The 20,101-nt window shown below is 42.7% G+C and overlaps 1 protein-coding gene across 1 annotated transcript in view; it reads right to left on the reverse strand.

Annotated features, from left to right (window-relative positions):
- Window positions 1–7,129: 7,129 nt before the first annotated feature.
- The window catches only part of LOC139750049 (probable glutamate receptor), a 28,847-nt gene continuing 15,875 nt past the window's right edge, over window positions 7,130–20,101 (reverse strand). Inside the window, exons 6-10 of the mRNA XM_071664387.1 lie at window positions 19,336–19,439; window positions 19,041–19,214; window positions 10,598–10,812; window positions 7,669–7,886; window positions 7,130–7,390 (exon numbers count right to left, since the gene is read on the reverse strand). Coding sequence (XP_071520488.1) covers window positions 7,130–7,390; window positions 7,669–7,886; window positions 10,598–10,812; window positions 19,041–19,214; window positions 19,336–19,439 — 972 coding nt within the window. The remainder of the gene's footprint in view (window positions 7,391–7,668; window positions 7,887–10,597; window positions 10,813–19,040; window positions 19,215–19,335; window positions 19,440–20,101) is intronic.

A 20,101-nucleotide genomic window follows, 5' to 3' on the forward strand; every position in this document is an offset into this window, starting at 1 on the left:
TGGGAAGGTCTTGGGAGCAAAGTCAGGGGTTAGTGAGAAGACAAGAGCAAGGGAAGGAGTAGCAATACTCCTGAAACAGGAGTTGTGGGAGTATGTGATAGAATGTAAGAAAGTAAATTCTCGTATAGTATAATATATATATATATATATATATATATATATATATATATATATATATATATATTATATATACTTAATCGCCGTCTCCCGTGTTAGCGAGGTAGCGCAAGTAAACAGACAAAAGAATGGCCCAAACCACCCACATACACATGAATGTACATAAACACCCACACACGCATATATACATGCCTATACATTTCAACGTATACATACATATACATACACAGACATACATATACACACATGTACATATTCATACTTGCTGCCTTCATCCATTTCCCGTCGCAACCCCGCCACACATGAAATAGCATCCACCCCCCTCCCTCCGCATGTGTGCGAGGTAGCGCTAGGAAAACACACCAAAGGCCACATTCGTTCACACTCAGTCTCTAGCTGTCAAGTATAATGCACCGAAACCACAGCTCCTTTTCCACATCCAGGCCCCACAAAACTTTCCATGGTTTACCCCAGACGCTTAACATGCCCTGGTTCAATCCACTGACGGCACGTCGACCCTGGTAAACCACATCGTTCCAATTCACTCTATTCCTTGCACGCCTTTCACCCTCCTGCATGTTCAGGCCCCGATCGCTCAAAATCTTTTTCACTCCATCATTCCACCTCTGATTTGGTCTCCCTACTTCTCCTCGTCCCTCCACCTCTGACACATATATCCTCTTTGTTAATCTTTCCTTACTCATTCTCTCATGCACCCAAACCATTTCAACACACCCTCTTCTGCTCTCTTAACCACATTCTTTTTATTACCACACATCTCTCTTACCCTTTCATTACTTACTCGATCAAACCGCCTCACACCACATATTGTCCTCAAACATTCATTGCCCAACACATCCATCCTTTTCCGCACAACCCTATCTATATAGCCCATGACTCACAACCATACAACATTGTTGGAACCATTATTCCTTCAAACATACCCATTTTTGCTCTCCGAGCTAACGTTCTCGCTTTCCTCACGTTCTTCAACGCTCCCAGAACCTTCGCCCCCTCCCCCTCCCTGTAACTCACTTCCGCGTCCATGGTTCCATCCGCTGCTAAATCCAATCCCAGATATCTAAAACACTTCACTTCCTCCAGTTTTTCTCCATTCAAACTTACCTCCCAATTAACTTGTCCCTCAACCCTACTCATCCTAATAACCTTGCTCTTATTCAAAGCTTTCTTCTTTCACACACCTTACCATACTGTCACCAACTTTTGCAGTTTCTCACTCGAATCAGCCACCAGCTCTGTATCATCAGCGAACAACAACCGACGCAATTCCCAAGTCCTCTCATCCACAACAAACTGCATACTTGCCCTTCTGTTCAAAAGTCTTGCATTCACCTCTCTAACTATCCCATCCATAAACAAATTAAACAACCATGGAGACATCATGCACCCCTGCCGCAAACCGACCTTCACTGGGAACCAATTACTTTCCTCTTTTCCTGCTCGTACACACACCTTACATCCTTGGTAAAAACTTTTCACTGTTTCTAGCAACTTGCCTCCCACATTATATACTCTTAATACCTTCCACAAAGCATTTCTATCAACTCTATCACATGCCTTCTCCAGATCCATAAATGTTACATACAAATCCATCTGTTTTTGTATTTCTCACATACATTCTTCAAAGCAAACACTTGATCCACACATCCTCTACCACTTCTGAAACCACACTGATCTTCCCCAGTGTGATGCGCTGTACCTGTCTTTACACTCTCAATCAATACCCTCACATATAATTTCCCAGGAATACTCAACAAACCTATACCTCTGTAATTTGAGCACTCACCTTTATCCCCTTTGCCTTTGTACAATGGCACTCTGAATGCATTCCGCCAATCCTCAGGCACTTCACCATGAACCATGCATACATTAGATAACCTTACCAACTAATCAACAACACTGTCACCCCCTTTTTTGATAAATTCCACTGCAATACCATCCAAACCCGCCGCCTTGCCGGCTTTCATCTTCCGCAAAGCTTTCACTACGTCTCTGTTAACCAAATCATTCTCCCTGACCCTCTCACTTCGCACACCACATCAACCAAAACACCTTATATCTGCCACTCTATCATCAAACACATTCAACAAACCTTCAAAATACTCACTCCATCTCCCCACTTCTTCGCTACCTGTTATTACTTCCCCCTTGCCCCTACACCGATGTTCCCATTTGTTTTCTGTCTTACGCACGTTATTTTTCTCTCCAAAGTTTAATGATAGTATATATATATATATATATATATATATATATATATATATATATATATATATATATATATATACTATAAGAAACAGCACTTCGCTGTTTCATGTGTGGCTAGGTGGCGACGAAAATGGATGAGTGTACCAAGTATGAATAGGTACGTGTGTATATATATGTATATGTCTGTGTATATGTACGTATATGTTGAAATGTATAGGTATGTATATGTGCATGTGTGGGAGTTTATGTATATGCATGTGTATGTGGGTGGGTTGGGCTATTCTTTCGTCTGTTTCCTTGAGCTAATTGAATTTTTCAAGTTGCTGATTGCGTCTTGACTTCGGCCGATTAACATGTTTCCGGGTTGGGTTCGAGTATCTGATTCTAAACCGATTCAAGTTACGTCCAATAAGTACCTCGCCGATCAGGAAGATGCCAGATAGCACCATGCCAATCCCCAGTATAAGAAATACTGTAAATAAGGATTTGAGTTCAATGGGCGTTGCCCGGGGTTCCCTGCAGTGATGACTGGTGAGTTTCCACCGCTGCTCGATTTGCTTGAGGATACCTGACGATCGTAGGTTCATCAACCTTACGAGACAAACACAAAATGACGTCAAAATATAGAAATGATGAGAGATAGTGAAGATATGATGGTATGTGGCTGATGAACTTGTGACAAAGGTATGGCATGATACTGGCTGGCCTTAATTAGGCCAGTAAAAGTGTAGCATTGAAATGATTCGCTAAATATTTCTTGACTTGTGTAAGTTATGATCTCGAAGCCATTATATTCATTAATCAAAAAACAAGTATTTTTACAACGTGTATCCGTGACAACAACGTGCATCCAGCATTATAACGTGCATCCATGACTACAACGTGCATCCAGCACTATAACGTGCATCCATGACTACAACGTGCATCCAGTACTATAACGTGCATCCAGCACTACAACGTGCATCCATGACCACAACGTGCATCCAGCACTACAACGTGCATCCATGACTACAACGTACATCCAGCAGTACAACGTGCATCCATGACTACAACGTACATCCAGCAGTACAACGTGCATCCATGACTACAACGTGCATCCATGAATACAACGTGCATCCAGCACTACAACGTGCATCCATGACTACAACGTGCATCCAGCACTACAACGTGCATCCATGACTACAACGTGCATCCAGCACTACAACGTGCATCCATGACCACAACGTGCATCCAGCACTACAACGTGCATCCATGACCACAACGTACATCCAGCACTACAACGTGCATCCATGACTACAACGTACATCCAGCAGTACAACGTGCATCCATGACTACAACGTGCATCCATGAATACAACGTGCATCCAGCACTACAACGTGCATCCATGACTACAACGTGCATCCAGCAGTACGTGCATCCATGACTACAACGTACATCCAGCAGTTCAACGTGCATCCAGCAGTACAACGTGCATCCATGACTACAACGTACATCCAGCAGTACAACGTGCATCCAGCAGTACAACGTGCATCCAGTACTATAACATGCATCCAGTACTACGACGTGCATCCATGACAACAACGTGCATCCAGCAGTAAAACGTGCATTCATGACTACAACGTGCATACAATACTACAACGTGCATCCATGACTACAACGTGCATCCAGCACTACAACGTGCATCCAGCACTACAACGTGCATCAATGACTGCAACGTGCATCCAGCAGTACAACGTGCATCCATGACTACAACGTGTATATAATACTACAACGTGCTTCCATGACTACACCGTGCATCCAGCACTACAACGTGCATCCATGACTACAACGTGCATCCAGCAGTACAACGTGCATCCATGTAACACAACGTGCATCTAATACTAAACGTGCATCCAAGACTACAACGTGCAATCCATGACTACAAGTCTGGTGCATCCATGACTACAACGTGCATCCAGTACTACAACGTGCATCATGACTACAAACGTGCATCCAGCACTACAACGTGCATCCAGACTACAACGTGCATCCATGAATACAACGTGCATCCATTATCTACAACGTGCATCCAAGACTACAACGAGCATCCATGACTACAACGTGCATCCAGACTACAACGTGCATCCAGCACTACAACGTGCATCCAGCACTACAACGTGCATCCATGACTACAACGTGCATCCAGCACTACAACGTGCATCAAGACTACAACGTGCATCCATACTACAACGTGCATCCATGACTACAACGTGCATCCAGCACTACAACGTGCAATCCAGACCTACAACGTGCATCCATGACTACAACGTGCATCCAAGACTACAACGTGCATCCAGTACTACAACGTGCATCCATAAGTACTACAAGTACTCATGGCTACCAACGTGATCAGTACATAACGTGCATCATGACAACAACGTGCATCCAGTACTACAACGTGCATCAGACTACAACGTGCATCCATGACTACAACGTGCATCCAGTACTACAACGTGCATCCAGTACTACAACGTGCATCCAGCACTACAACGTGCATCCAGTACTACAACGTGCATCCATGACTACAACGTGCATCCAGTACTACAACGTGCATCCATGACTACAACGTGCATCCATGACTACAACGTGCATCCAGTACTACAACGTGCATCCAGTACTACAACGTGCATACAGCACTACAACGTGCATCCAGCACTACAACGTGCATCCATGACTACAACGTGCATCCAGTACTACAACGTGCATCCATGACTACGACGTGCATCCAGCACTACAACGTGCATCCAGTACTACAACGTGCATCCAGCACTACAACGTGCATCCATGACTACAACGTGCATCCAGCACTACAACGTGCATCCATGACTACAACGTGCATCCATGATTACGACGTGCATCCAGCACTACAACGTGCATCAAGCACTACAACGTGCATCCATGACTACAACGTGCATCCATGACTACAACGTGCATCCATGACTACAACGTGCATCCAGTACTACAACGTGCATCCATGACTACAACGTGCATCCATGACTACAACGTGCATCCAGTACTACAACGTGCATCCATGACTACAACGTGCATCCAGTACTACAACGGGCATCCATGACTACAACGTGCATCCAGTACTACAACGTGCATCCAGTACTACAACGTACATCCAGTACTACAACGTGCATCCAGTACTACAACGTGCATCCATGACTACAACGTGCATCCAGTACTACAACGTGCATCCATGACTACAACGTGCATGCAGGACTACAACGTGCATCCATGACTACAACGTGCATCCATGACTACAACGTGCATCCAGCACTACAACGTGCATCCAGTACTACAACGTACATCCAGTACTACAACGTGCATCCATGACTACAACGTGCATCCAGTACTACAACGTGCATCCATGACTACAACGTGCATGCAGGACTACAACGTGCATCCATGACTACAACGTGCATCCAGTACTACAACGTGCATCCAGTACTACAACGTGCATCCATGACTACAACGTGCATCCAGTACTACAACGTGCATCCATGACTACGACGTGCATCCAGTACTACAACGTGCATCCAGTACTACAACGTGCATCCAGTACTACAACGTGCATCCATGAGTACAACGTGCATCCAGTACTACAACGTGCATCCAGCACTACAACGTGCATCCAGTACTACAACGTGCATCCAGTACTACAACGTGCATCCAGCACTACAACGTGCATCCAGTACTACAACGTGCATCCATGACTACAACGTGCATCCAGTACTACAACGTGCATCCAGTACTACAACGTGCATCCATGACTACAACGTGCATCCATGACTACAACGTGCATCCAGTACTACAACGTGCATCCATGACTACAACGTGCAACCATGACTAAAACGTGCATCCAGTACTACAACGTGCATCCATGACTACAACATGCAACCATGACTAAAACGTGCATCCAGTACTACAACGTGCATCCAGCACTACAACGTGCATTCATGACTACAACGTGCATCCAGTACTACAACGTGCATCCAGCACTACAACGTGCATTCATGACTACAACGTGCACCAGTACTACAACGTGCATCCAGTATTACAACGTGCATCCATGACTACAACATGCATTCATGACTACAACGTGCATCCAGTACTACAACGTGCGTCCATGACTACAACGTGCATCCATGAGCTACAACGTGCATCCAGCACTACAACGTGCATCCAGTACTACAACGTGCATCCATGACTACAACGTGCATCCATGAGTACAACGTGCATCCATGACTACAACGTGCATCCATGTACTACAACGTGCATCCAGTACTACAACGTGCATCCATGACCACCACGTGCATCCATGACCACCACGTGCATCCATGACCACAACGTGCATCCATGACCACAACGTGCATCCATGACCACCACGTGCATCCATGACCACAACGTGCATCCATGACCACAACGTGCATCCATGACCACAACGTGCATCCATGACCACAACGTGCATCCATGACCACAACGTGCATCCATGACCACAACGTGCATCCAGTACTACAACGTGCATCCATGACCACCACGTGCATCCATGACCACCACGTGCATCCATGACCACCACGTGCATCCATGACCACCACGTGCATCCAAGCTTAATTCAATTCTTCAACGAAAACTTTTTTTTTTCTTTTTTTCATAGAAATGTCAAGAATCTGCTGCTGTTCAGTGAGTTCAGGAAGGTTGAGTTAGGCACAATGAACTGAATACATGAGACTGGAAGGAGAACTTACAGTATGTTGAACAGTGGAGCGAGAGGTGACCCTTTTCTCAAGGCAAGGGAAGCCTGTGATAAGAAGTAAGTGGTCGGGAGGCTGTACAGCCGGCAGTCCTGGCCATGGTTGAAGGCCATGGGAACCTCCCACTCCAGGAAGATGTATGGCTCCCTCAACACGCGACGAACCCCCTCCGCTACGCCTTCAGTCAGGGACTCGAAGTTGTCAGCCTCGATCAACTGGTACGCCTTTCGATAGGTTGGTAACGTCGAGTCCTGACAGTGACGAAATGTATGAGTCATAATTGCGTACCAGTGACGTGCATGAACGAAATATATGTGTCAGCTGAGCGCAACCCGTACAACCCGTATGTATGAGGAACTTCATGGCCTCCGACACTTGGTTGTAATATAACAGCAAAACAAATGCGAGAGATATTGACAATTATACACAGAGATAATGAGTATCTGATTCGCCAAGGAAAAGATAAGTTTACGTTCCTGGGTAGCCAGATACCTTACACGTACTTGAAGCTTCTCACAGACTTCCATACCCTGAGATACTCGTTGAGCGCGGAGCCCTTGACGTAGCCGAGGGTGAGGGAAGGATTGCGGTTGATATCGTCTAAGCCGGTGATGGAGGGGAGGGGCGGACCAACAGCCAGGGCGGTGATGAGGTTGCTGGTGTAGTGAGCCAGCAGGAGCACGTTCAGCAGGAGGCAGATGAAAGCCACCACACGAGCCGGCATCCCCACCACCGACATGGTCGTCCCTGTTCCATCACACACACAAACAATACACACAACAATGTCATTTTCTCCAGTGCTCTATCCTTGTTATACTGTGGTATAATACCTTGTTATACTCTGTGGTATAATACCTTGTTATACTCTGTGGTATAATACCTTGTTATACTCTGTGGTATACTACCTTGTTATACTCTGCGGTATAATACCTTGTTATACTCTGTAGTATAATACCTTGTTATACTCTGTTGTATAATACCTTGTTATATTCTGTGGTATACTACCTTGTTATACTCTGTGGTATAATTTTTGTAATGGTTTTATCATGGTTAATAATTCATTAATCAACACAATTTCAACTTTTTTTGTCCTAGACTAAAATAGTTCGACCTTATAGTAATTTCTATGCTGAATTCGAGTCTGTTTTCAAATTTTTTCTCTCAGGCATAGTTTTTACGTGACAGAGCAATTAAATTCTACAATTAATGTATATCACTCATTCATAAATAAGGCTCGTATTACACTTAAAAACGTACCTCGAAAACGTAGAAATGTATGATTTTCTGCTATATTTGGCCTCAGGTACATCCCTCCTCAGTGTCCAGCAGTAATCGGTCAACACAGAGGAGCTCTACTTTCCTTGGTACCGCTTTTCCATGTCCAACATGTTCTGGTGAAATCTTTCGTCGCGCTCATCACTGACTGACCCAAAATTTTCCGGGAAAAAGTCTAAGTACGAGTCCAAATAGTGAATTTTCAGACACATATTATAACCCGGAGTCTTATATGAAGTCGATGGATCCTTTACAACATAACACTAGTTTTCTGGTCTGTAATTCCCCCTAAAAATCTTTGCGAACTCTTACATGACAGCCATGCAATTTTTCAATTTCAATTTAGCTCTTCATTAAACTTTTCACCTCGAAGCAGTTCCCTGATCTGTGATCCTATAAAAATACCCTCCTTGATTTTTGCATCACTGATTCTGGGGAATGTATTCCACAAATATGTGAATCCATGACCAGTTTCATCCATACCTTTAACGAAGTTCTTCATCAACCTGAGCTTAATGTACAAAGGAGGCAGATACATTTTCTCAGGATCAACAAGAGGAAGATTAATGACATTCTTCTTCCATGGAGTCAGTGATGCTCGTTTTGGCCAAACTTTCTTTACATAATGATTTTTCTTGTCCCGGTTGTCCCAATCACAGAGGAAACAACACAACTTTCTGTAACCAAGTCGCATTCCCAGTAAAAGTGCCACAACTTTAGGTTACCACGTACATTCCACTTAAAGTCCCCATACTTATCTTTTTTTCCAGAAGAAGCTTCATGTTATCATACGATTCCTTCTTGTTGGCTGCGTAAGTCAGAGGAACTGAGGGGAACTTATTTCCGTTGTGGAGTACAACCGCTTTCAAATTTACTTCTGATGAGTCACTCATGTGTATTATACTCGTGACCAAGTGCCTCCGTAAGAGAATGAATGTCATTTAAAACACCAGACCATCTTCAAGAGAGAAAAATTCTTTGAAAACAACCTGGCGATCATGATAAAAACAAACTTTAGTTTTAATATGGAGAAGATTCCAACCCTTTAACCTGGAACCCAAAAGTTCGTTTTGCTTCTTAGACAAATCTAAATCGCGGACGAGATTATTAAGATCTCCCTAACTCAGCAAATGTGGTTCACTTGAAGAACAGTTTGCTTCAAATGTTGGATCCATATTGTCCTCAACTTTGTCTACTTTCTCATCACCAGACTCATCGTCACTCAGTCTCATGTTTCTTGGAAGCTCTGGCTACAGGTAATTCCTGACTGTGAAGTACTGGCCTCATAGCAGATGGTAAGTTCAGATATTCAACATTATGCTTGGATTTTGATGTTGTACCATTTATATTTATCAGGCAGAAGTAGCAATCGGAAGCGTGTTCTTTGTGTTCTATCGAAACCACAGGAATAGCAAAAGGCAGACGACGGGAACTTTTTTGCCCATGTTGTGAGAAGCCTGACACATGTGACACGACAAATATGGGGGCCCAACTTTATCCTGGTCACCCACTTTACAACCAAAGTAATGATCAAAACATTTTTTGATGAGAGATGAGAGAACGTGTTTGTAATATGAACATCAGTTCACCGCAGATGTTGCAGAAAGAATGCAGACTATTTACACCGTTTCTCGGCATTACAGTGGTGGACGGGGTATCAGCACAACACTTGACTACACAAAAGTACAATCTGTCAGCAGAGTGGAAACGACTTTGTTTACACATTGAGTTCTAGCCTGCAACTGACACATAACTGCTACTCAGGATCTCGTGGTCACTGTCAGAATGCCCCAATAGTCGTGTTCCTGCGGGCCCCTGGTGGTGGTGACTCATTTATCAAGGTTTGTGCTTTCAAAAAAAAAAAAAAAAAGGTATTGCACTTCAAGGTATTGCACTTCACAAATAATGAAAATTGCTGTTTGTTAAACTTTATGTTTCAAATGCTTCGTAGAGCATTGGTTCATATATACTGAACGTAATGATATGCAAGTATGCTGGAACAAATCAAACTAGGATTGACAGAGAAATTCTGAAAACATATTTGGATTCAGCGGACACAAATACATAAACAGATATTTCTTAACTTGGGACTATATCTTTGTTGACCAGGTTATAATACGAGTATTTCATCTGTAATGTTACAGCAGGTTATTATTGTTGGTTATTATGATACAGTGACTCACCTTGGCCAAGCAGGAATCCTGTGATCATACTAAGGGCGTCCACGATGGAGATGTGGTTCTCTTGCTCCTGAGAGAAGTACAACATCACGAAAGTCATCGCCACCAGCACCACCACTGCCGCCACCACCACTAACCATACGTCCGGCTGGAACTGCTTTGTATAGGCAGTCCACATGTAGTCACTCGTAGAGGGTCGCCGCATCACCATCTTGTATCTATCGACAGACAGATTCTGTGAACAACGTTGGTCTGAAATGGTCACATCAAGAACGAAATCCTAGTTACTGTTGTACACTATTTCCAGGGAACGTATCCATAATATATCAATCTTCTATATCTACGTTTAGCTCATGCTCTTTCCTTTACGGAAGAGAAAATGATCAAATGAAACTGTCATGGTAGTTTGGCTCAGTACGATCCTCAAGTTAGTTAATCATGAGCCAGAAGCGCTACAGTCGTGAGCGTCTGCGATTTGTCTCAGTCCACTACACCATCACTCACCAGTGTGTTCACTACGCAAAGACAAAACCATATTAATCATCGCTACGGAGTCGATAAACTTGAATACTTAAACACGCACCTTCACCCATGACACCAATGCCTTGACCTGAACTGGCATCTGTTTCATTAGTATGTTCTATATCGTTACTTCCTAACGAATGTTTCTTACAAGTATGTTGTTCACCACCTTAGCCTGACACAGTGTCTTCAGACAGCCAGTGAGGTCGAGGGTATAGTTAGGATGACGATGTAACGAAGATAGCTTTTACCTTGAGCCGCAATAGCGAGTGGTGTTAGCAACGTAGCGAATATGGCTTTTGACCTAACCCGTAAGGGTCTTCAATGAATTAGCATCATGGCGCTAATTGTTGCACAGAAAAGTAAAACTAAGAAGAAAATGAAACATAGCAAAGCACACCAGCCTGCAAGCTACCCTGGTCATATGATTACTGCACGTATAGTCTGGCTGCTCCACCCCACTCTTTTTGTGGTACGCAATTCTGTTCAGCAGAATCTGTTCAAGTTCTACTCGATTACTTGTAGAATTTGAAAAATCCATGATGGTTGCCAAGGTGGTCATTAACCACCTTTGAATTAATAAAGACACAGCATGAAGGTCGACTATCTTATTTGAAAGTTGCACATTTTAGGTTGTTTTCCTCAGGTCAACAAGACTGATTTGTGTTCTAATCATGACTGGATGAGTCAGTACATGAAGGGAGTGGGAGGCACACTTGTGGACAGTCAGCAAAATCATGCCCTACTTCGCTTCAGGACACACGATGACATGTTTGGTCTCATTTGTCTCAGATCACCGCATAAGATGGATGGGAGAAACCTTAGAGAGATTTCTACAGAAGGAGCACGTTCACCGCCACAGACAAAGTCTATGAAATGGTCTATGGACGGACATGTATATCGAGACGACTTTAATTCGCTACAGACATGGTCCGGGTGGTCGTAGTGGCATAACACTGAATGAGACAGCTGTTCGTCTGTTGGCCTGAGACCTACATATCAGTAGCAGATTGTTGAAGTCCATACGAGATATGAAGGATGCCAGAGAATGCAAGTACCCTCAAGGAAGACATGGCATCGAGGATCATGATATATGGCGTAACTGACAGGCAGGCCAGAGGGGAATACTACTGCAATATAGTGATCCAATGAATCTTGAAGACCACGACCAACCACCCTTATGAGCACAGTCATGATGTGTGTGGCCAGATAGGGTAAATGTAGATGATGCTGTTGATGTGGATGCAAAACATATGTATGAGGCAAACTGGCCTGAGGGACTGCATCAACCCCTAAGGAAGCTATTGGTTACAAGGAAAAGGGGCAAAAATAAAGCAAGAAACAAGTTCTGCTCGATAGTCAGTATTCGGGCTGATATTAGCAAGGGTAATGGCTCTCGTCAGCTCAGTGATGCTGATGTGAAGAACATAATGAGCTGTGAACTCGCATCAGCTCCAGCCTTAGTGCTTGATAAAAGAAATATACAAATTGCTAAATCAAAGTCAATATATTGAAGAACAAAGTTCAAGCGGAAGAGTCTGCACGTGCAACTGGCCAGCCTGCTGTAACCTGTCGCACAGATGGATGTGTCATTCTTTGAGAGAACACTTCGTTAACTAAGTAAGGACAGTATAAAGGACCAAGACACGAATTTTGTGAAATCTGTTCCCAACAAATTGACAGAAAGCATCAGGTTGCAGGTCACCTTTCACTGTAGCTAGCAGAGGTCCCAGGTATGATCGTGCAACTCAGGGTGACGAAGACAATCACTTGCTGAAGTTGAATCCCAGTCTTCCATGTAAATAATGTGTGCTGTCATACAGTAGATTGATGTAATGTGTAATGAACTTCTGACTACAATGGAATAGTCAGACAACCCTACAGCAGACTAGCGTTTAGTGGGAGATCATCTATACCTACAGAGATAACGCAGTGGGTTAGCTATCTAAAGGCGTGTCTTATAGATCATAGACGAGGAAGCTAATGTAATCATTCCTCAGAGAGCAGTATCACTGACAGCTCTGGGATGCCAGAGTATCAAACTTATCGGTGATGACAATGGTGTCGTTGTGTTGTTAGTTCACTACTACGCAGACACAGCTGACCACAACAGTTTTAATGCAGCTCGTAAGTGAAGGAGGTGCATCAGTTAACACAGCTCACACAGTTGCTAGAAACATAGACGTACATCTCCACAATAGCTATCAGCCCGGGAGTTTACTGTGTAAGATACAGCGGCATGTTACTGTAGCAGAGGTGGAACTAAGACCGTCAAGGCTCCTCAAGAAGGAAATAAGCTGAACAGCCCAAGGAGACCCTTTATAGAAGCCATACAAAGATGGTAGTCATACATGGATAGCCTTCACTTCAGGTTGCTCCGATCAGAAGTGTGAGGCTGGAGAAACCATCTGCTACAAAGTTTGGCTCTCAAAGGGACAGTACGAAAACGTGCATGTTTTCTGCCACTACTTAGATCTCTAACTCCGGCTGCTGACGCGTTCAATAAACACGCGACGACGGTTCATTTAACGGTATATATTTGGAGGTCTGCTCTGGCTGAGGAACCTTCAGACCCAGATCTCGTGGCAATTGAGCTGGAGAGGTCGAGGCTGCCAAGACTCTGTGTATTGTTCCTTGGCCTCAGGATGATCAGCTTGCACCACCGCAGCTCCTGAAAATAATCCACTACAGCTGCTTCCCTTGGATGTGGAAGTGCAGCTGCTTATCTCTAAGAGATAACCAGCTGCACATCCACATCTAAGAGTTGAGAAGCTGCATATCCACATCTAAGAGTTAAGCAGCTGCACTTCACTAACTCCAAATTTTCACCATTCAAACTTACATCCCGATTAACTTGTCCCTCAACCCTGCTGAACCTAATAACCTTGCTTTATCAACATTTATTCTCAACTTTCTCCTTTCACACACTTTTCCAAACTAAGTCACCAACTTCTGCAGTTTCTCACTCGAATCAGCCACGAGTGCTGTATCATCAGTGAACAACAGCTGACTCGCTTTCCAGGCCCTTCATCACCAACAGACCGTTTTCTCTCTCTCTCTCCCTCTCTCTCTCTCTCTCTCCCTCCCTCTCTCTCTCTCTCTCTCTCTCTCTCTCTCTCTCTCTCTCTCTCTCTCTCTCTCTCTCCAGATATCGTGGAGACTCAGGTTTAACGGATCTGTTTCGTTTTTCCAAAGTTTGGGCCACATTAACTACTTGAAATCAGCCATGTGAGCACATCGCACGGATGGTTCAGTGTTACTGAAACCAGACTAAGTCAGGAAAGGAAACTGTCATCATTACACTGGTTTAGGTGCCACTGCAGTACAAAGAAATAATGATAAATACCTTACTCTGATTAACAATGAAACTCAGATCTGAAAAACTGCAAACTGACATCACGGCAAATCATACAGTGAACCTATGATCTGTGACACACAATTTCATACACAACCTCCCCAGGTCCAGTCAATCTTTGGTGACGTATCAGGTCTGTCTGTCCGTAATCGCTGGCCAATAATACATCAGCCTCGCGTGTGTTTTTCAAAAATCTGGTTCGGAAACATCTATCTTTTAATTGGGTGGAGCTGTAGGGAAATGCGAGTAGAAAAGATGTTCTTTAACACAATCGCAAGGCAAAGCCTCGTCGTGAACTCTGTGCTGAATTTCGACCACATGATGTATAATTTGACTGGACCCCAGCATTCATGTGCTGCATGAAGACGATGATGCAATAACCATCGTCAGCTGCATACACGAGACAGATGTGTTGTCATTGGCAGGATGGGAAGCCTTAATACTGTCCCATTCATCAATAGAACTTTTCGAGAGTTTATATAAACAAGAAGTTATCTTCTAGCTTTACATGTAATAACTTCCTGTGATGGCACAGGAAAATATTACAATACTTACATTAAGACATCCAAAATAATGCACGAACACTTCAAAAATTATTGTTCTTACTTTATGTGTGTTACGTAGGGAGAGAGTCCGACACATGTTGCCCTCGTTGTACATATGTACCATGTCTTTATTCCAATGCAGGAAAGCACACACACACACACACACCCAAGCCTAGGACACTCATTTTCCCTGCGCACTTTTTCTGAAGAAATATATGCACAATCTGCACTGTATCCAATCTATATTTTCACACGAGCAGTGCAACTCATGCGCTCGATAAAAATGTCTTCCAGAAATGTTTATGTGCAGGAGAAACAGACCAACATGGGCAGTTATGATCTCAACATATATTCCGAAGCGCCACAACACGACTAACAAAAATAGTAATGATAATAGATTGATGAACAAAAAGGCAACACGTCGGTCTCAACTCGTATCATTACCGCTGCTTCATATACATTTCTATCAGCTACTGCCATTTTACATTCTTTCTAAAACTGAAAAACAACCTACTCCAAAAAACCACATGATACAGTTTACCGTGTGATTTACCAGTCATCAGTTTCCATGTGATTCACCAGTCATCAGTTTCCATGTGATTCACCAGTCAACAGTTTACCCTGTGATTCACCAGTCAACAGTTTACCATGCGATTCACCAGTCAACAGTTTACCATGTGATTCACCAGTCAACAGTTTATTATGCGATTCACCAGTCAACAGTTTATCATGTGATTCACGGGTCATCAGTTTATCATGTGATTCACCAGACAAGTTTACCATGTGATTCACCAGTCAACAGTTTGCCATGTGATTCACCATGATTTACCAGTCATCAGTTTACCATGTGATTTACCAGTCAGCATTATACCATGTGATTCAATAGTCAACAGTATACCATGTGATTAACCAGTCAACAGTTTACCATGTGATTCATCAGTCAACAGTTTACCATATGATTCACCAGTCAACAGCTTACTACACGATTCACCAGTCAACAGTTTACCTAATGATGCACCAGTCAACAGTTTACCATGTGATTCACCAGACAAGTCTACCATATGATTCACCAATCAACAGTTTACCATGTGATTCACTAATCATCAGTTTACCATGTGATTCGCCAATCAACAGTTTACCCTGTAATTCACCAATCAACAATTTACCATGCGCTTCACCAGTCAACAGTTTACCATGTGACTCACCAGTCAACAGTTTACCATGTGACTCACCAGTCAACAGTTTACCAAGTGATTTACAAATCAACAGTTTACCAAGTGATTCACAAGTCAACAGTTTACCATGTGATTAACCAATCATCAGTTTACCATGTGATTCACCAGACAGCTGTTTACCATATGAATCATCAATCAACAGTTTAGAAAGTGATTCACTAGTCAACAGTTTACCATTTGACTAACCAGTCATCAGTTTACCATGTGATTCACCAGTCAAAACAGTTTATGTTGTGATTCACCAGTTATCAGTTTACGATGTGATTCACCAGTCATCACTTCACAATGTGATTCACCGATCAACAGTTCACCATGTGATTCACCGGTCAACAGTTTACCAAGAGATTCACCAGTTAACAGCTTACAATGTGATATCAATAATCAACAGTTTACCATGTGATTCACCAGTCAACAGTTTACCATGTGATTCACCAGTCATCAGTTTACCATGATTCACCAGTCAACAGTTTACCATGTGTTTCACCACTCAACAGTTTATCATGCGATTCACCAGTCAAGTTTACCATGTGATTCACCAGTCATCAGTTTACCACGTGATTCACCAATCAACAGTTTACCCTGTAATTCACCAGTCAACAGTTTACCATGTGATTCACTAGTCAACAGTTTACCATGTGATTCACTAGTCAACAGTTTAACTTGTGATTCACCAGTCAACAGTTTACCATGTGATTCACAAGTCAAGTTTACCATGTGATTTACCAGTCAACAGTTTATCATGCGATTCACCGGTCATCAGTTTACCCTGTGATTCACCAGACACGTTTACCATGTGATTCACCAGTCATCATTTTAGTATTTGATTCACCAGTCAACAGTTTGCAATGTGATTTACCAGTCATTAATTTACCATGTAATTCACCAGTCAACAGTTTACCATATGATTCACCGGTCAACAGTTTAGAATGTGGTTCACCAGTCAACAGTTTACCGTGTGATTCGCTAGTCAACAGTTTACCAGGTGATTCACCGGTCAACACTTTACCGTGTGATCCACCATTCATCAGTTTACCATGTGATTCACCAGTCAACAGTTTACCATATGATTCACCAGTCATTAGTTTAGCATGTTGATTCACCAGGCAACAGTTTACCATATGATTCACCAGTCATCAGTTTACCATGTGATTCACCAATCAACAGTTTACCCTGTAATTCACCCGTCAACAGGTTACTATGTGATCACCAGTCAACAGTTTAGAATGTGGTTCACCAATCATCAGTTTACCCTGTAATTCACTAGTCAACAGTTTACCATGTGATTCACCAGTCAACAGTTTACCATGTAATTCACCAGTCAACAGTTTACCATGAGATTCACCAGTCAACATTTTACAATGTATTCACCAATCAACAGTTTATCATGTGATTCACCAATCAACAGTTCACTATATGATTCACTAGCCAACAGTTTACCATGTGATTCACGTCAGCAGTTTATCATGTGATTCACCAGTCATCAGTTTACCATGTGATTCAGTAATCAACAGTTTATCCTATAATTCACCAGTAAACAGTTCACCACGTGATTCACCAGTCAAATGTTTACCATGTGATATACCAGCCAACAGTTTACCATGTGATTCACCAGCCAACAGTTTACCATGTGATTCACCAGTCAACAATTTACCATCTGGTTCACCAATCAACAGTTTACCCTGTAATTCACCAGTCAACAGTTTACTATATGATTCACCAGTCAAGTTTACCATGTGATTCACCAGTCAACAGTTTACTATGTGATTCACCGGTCATCAGTTTACCATGTAATTCGCCGGTCGTTTACCATGTGATTCACCAGTCAACAGTTTATCATGTGATTCACTGGTCATCAGTTTACCATGTGATTTTCCCGTCAAGTTTACTATGTGATTCACCAGTCAACAGTTTACCATGAGATTCACCACTCAACAGTTTATCATGTGATTCAACAGTCAACAGTTTACCATGTGATTCACCACTCAACAGTTTATCATATGATTTACCAGTCAAGTTTACCTTGTGACTCACCACCCAACAGTTTATCAAGTGATTCACCAGTCAACAGTTTATCATGTCATTCACCAGTCAACAGTTTATCATGTCATTCACCAGTCAACAGTATATCATGTGATTCACCAGTCAACAGTTTATCATGTGATTCACCAGTCAAGAGTTTACCATGTGATTCACCAGTAAACAGTTTATCATGTCATTCACCAGTCAACAGTTTATCATATGATTAACCAGTCAACAGTTTATCATGTCATTCACCAGTCAACAGTTTATCATGTTATTCACTAGTCATCAGTTTATCATGTGATTCAGCAGTCAACAGTTTATCATATGATTCACCAGTCTACGGTTTATCATGTCATTCACCAGTCAACAGTTTCATGTCATTCACCAGTCAACAGTTTATCACGTGATTCACCAGTCAACAGTATATCGTGATTCACCAGTTTATCATGTGATTCACCAGTCAATAGATTACCATGTGATTCACCAGTCAACAGTTTACTATGTGATTCACCGGTCATCAGTTTACCATGTAATTCGCCGGTCGTTTACCATGTGATTCACCAGTCAACAGTTTATCATGTGATTCACTGGTCATCAGTTTACCATGTGATTTTCCCGTCAAGTTTACCATGTGATTCACCAGTCAATAGTTTACCATGTGATTCATCAGTCAACAGTTTACCATGTAATTCACCACTCAACAGTTTACCATGTGATTCACCAGTCAACAGTTTACCATGTGATTCACCAGTCAACAGTTTACTTACCCGTCACGGACGATGCCGATGAGGAGATCGACCACTGTGCTGCGATGGTAAGTTATGTCCAGCGGAGCCGCGACCACGTCAGCCTGGCCCGAGACCAACTCTCCCACCATTCCGTTCCAGCGTCCCGCCACCATAGACCCCCAGCTTCTGTCCTTCGCTACGTGACACCTTGACCTGCCATCGCACAAGGTAACTGTCATGGGGCTGATATACGGACACCTGGTGAAGTGATATAGTGACCTGGTAACTTGTTAAGGCAACGTGCAGGAACCTGGCCAGGTTAAAAGTCACCTACGTGAAGTTGGTAATTTCCTGGAGCGTAGCGAAGACGTCACCTACGATTCCAGAGAGCAGGACGCTGCCGTCACTCTGGTGCTCCAGTATGGTGAAGGGTTCCAGCTGTGGCAGACAACAGATGTGGTACAAGAGGCTCTTCTCACATCACTCAATCTATATGTTACGTATGGGTACTTCACTGTGTCTAATAAGGGCTTATTCACCGACGCACACTTGTATTACGGACAATGTTTATATCTTCAGAGCTACTAAGGTAAGGTCTGTAGGAAAATATCTGCATACAAATATTATTATAAGCTCATGGTAGGTATTTCTAGAGGAATATGACAGCTCCTTGGGAGTATTAAATTGCTTTTATAGTATTTAGATGCATCAAATTCTACTTGATAAACCTGAAAACTTGAAATAAAAAAATAATTTCAAACTATTTCCTGGTGGCAGCGTAGCTTTCCTCAGTACTATGATAAACTTAAGACAACAATCTGGGACTTGTGGAGGAGTCATTTTGGAAAAGACAAATTTTTCCCAAAATTCACTGAACCAAATCTGAAGGACAATTTTTTTTCCCCTAATTTACTGATCCAAACCTGATGAAAGAGCCCAGATTTTTTGTAATTCATACCAATATCATTACTTTCGTCAATAACTGTAAAACGAAACGAAACTAGAATGAAATAACTTGTACTAAAAATGGAAATGGTAGGTTCATGCTGATCACCCTGCTACAACTCTACTTTTAATGACTAATATAGACTGCTTACTTG

This window comes from Panulirus ornatus, chromosome 9 (assembly GCF_036320965.1).
Source record: "Panulirus ornatus isolate Po-2019 chromosome 9, ASM3632096v1, whole genome shotgun sequence".
NCBI lineage: Eukaryota > Metazoa > Arthropoda > Malacostraca > Decapoda > Palinuridae > Panulirus > Panulirus ornatus.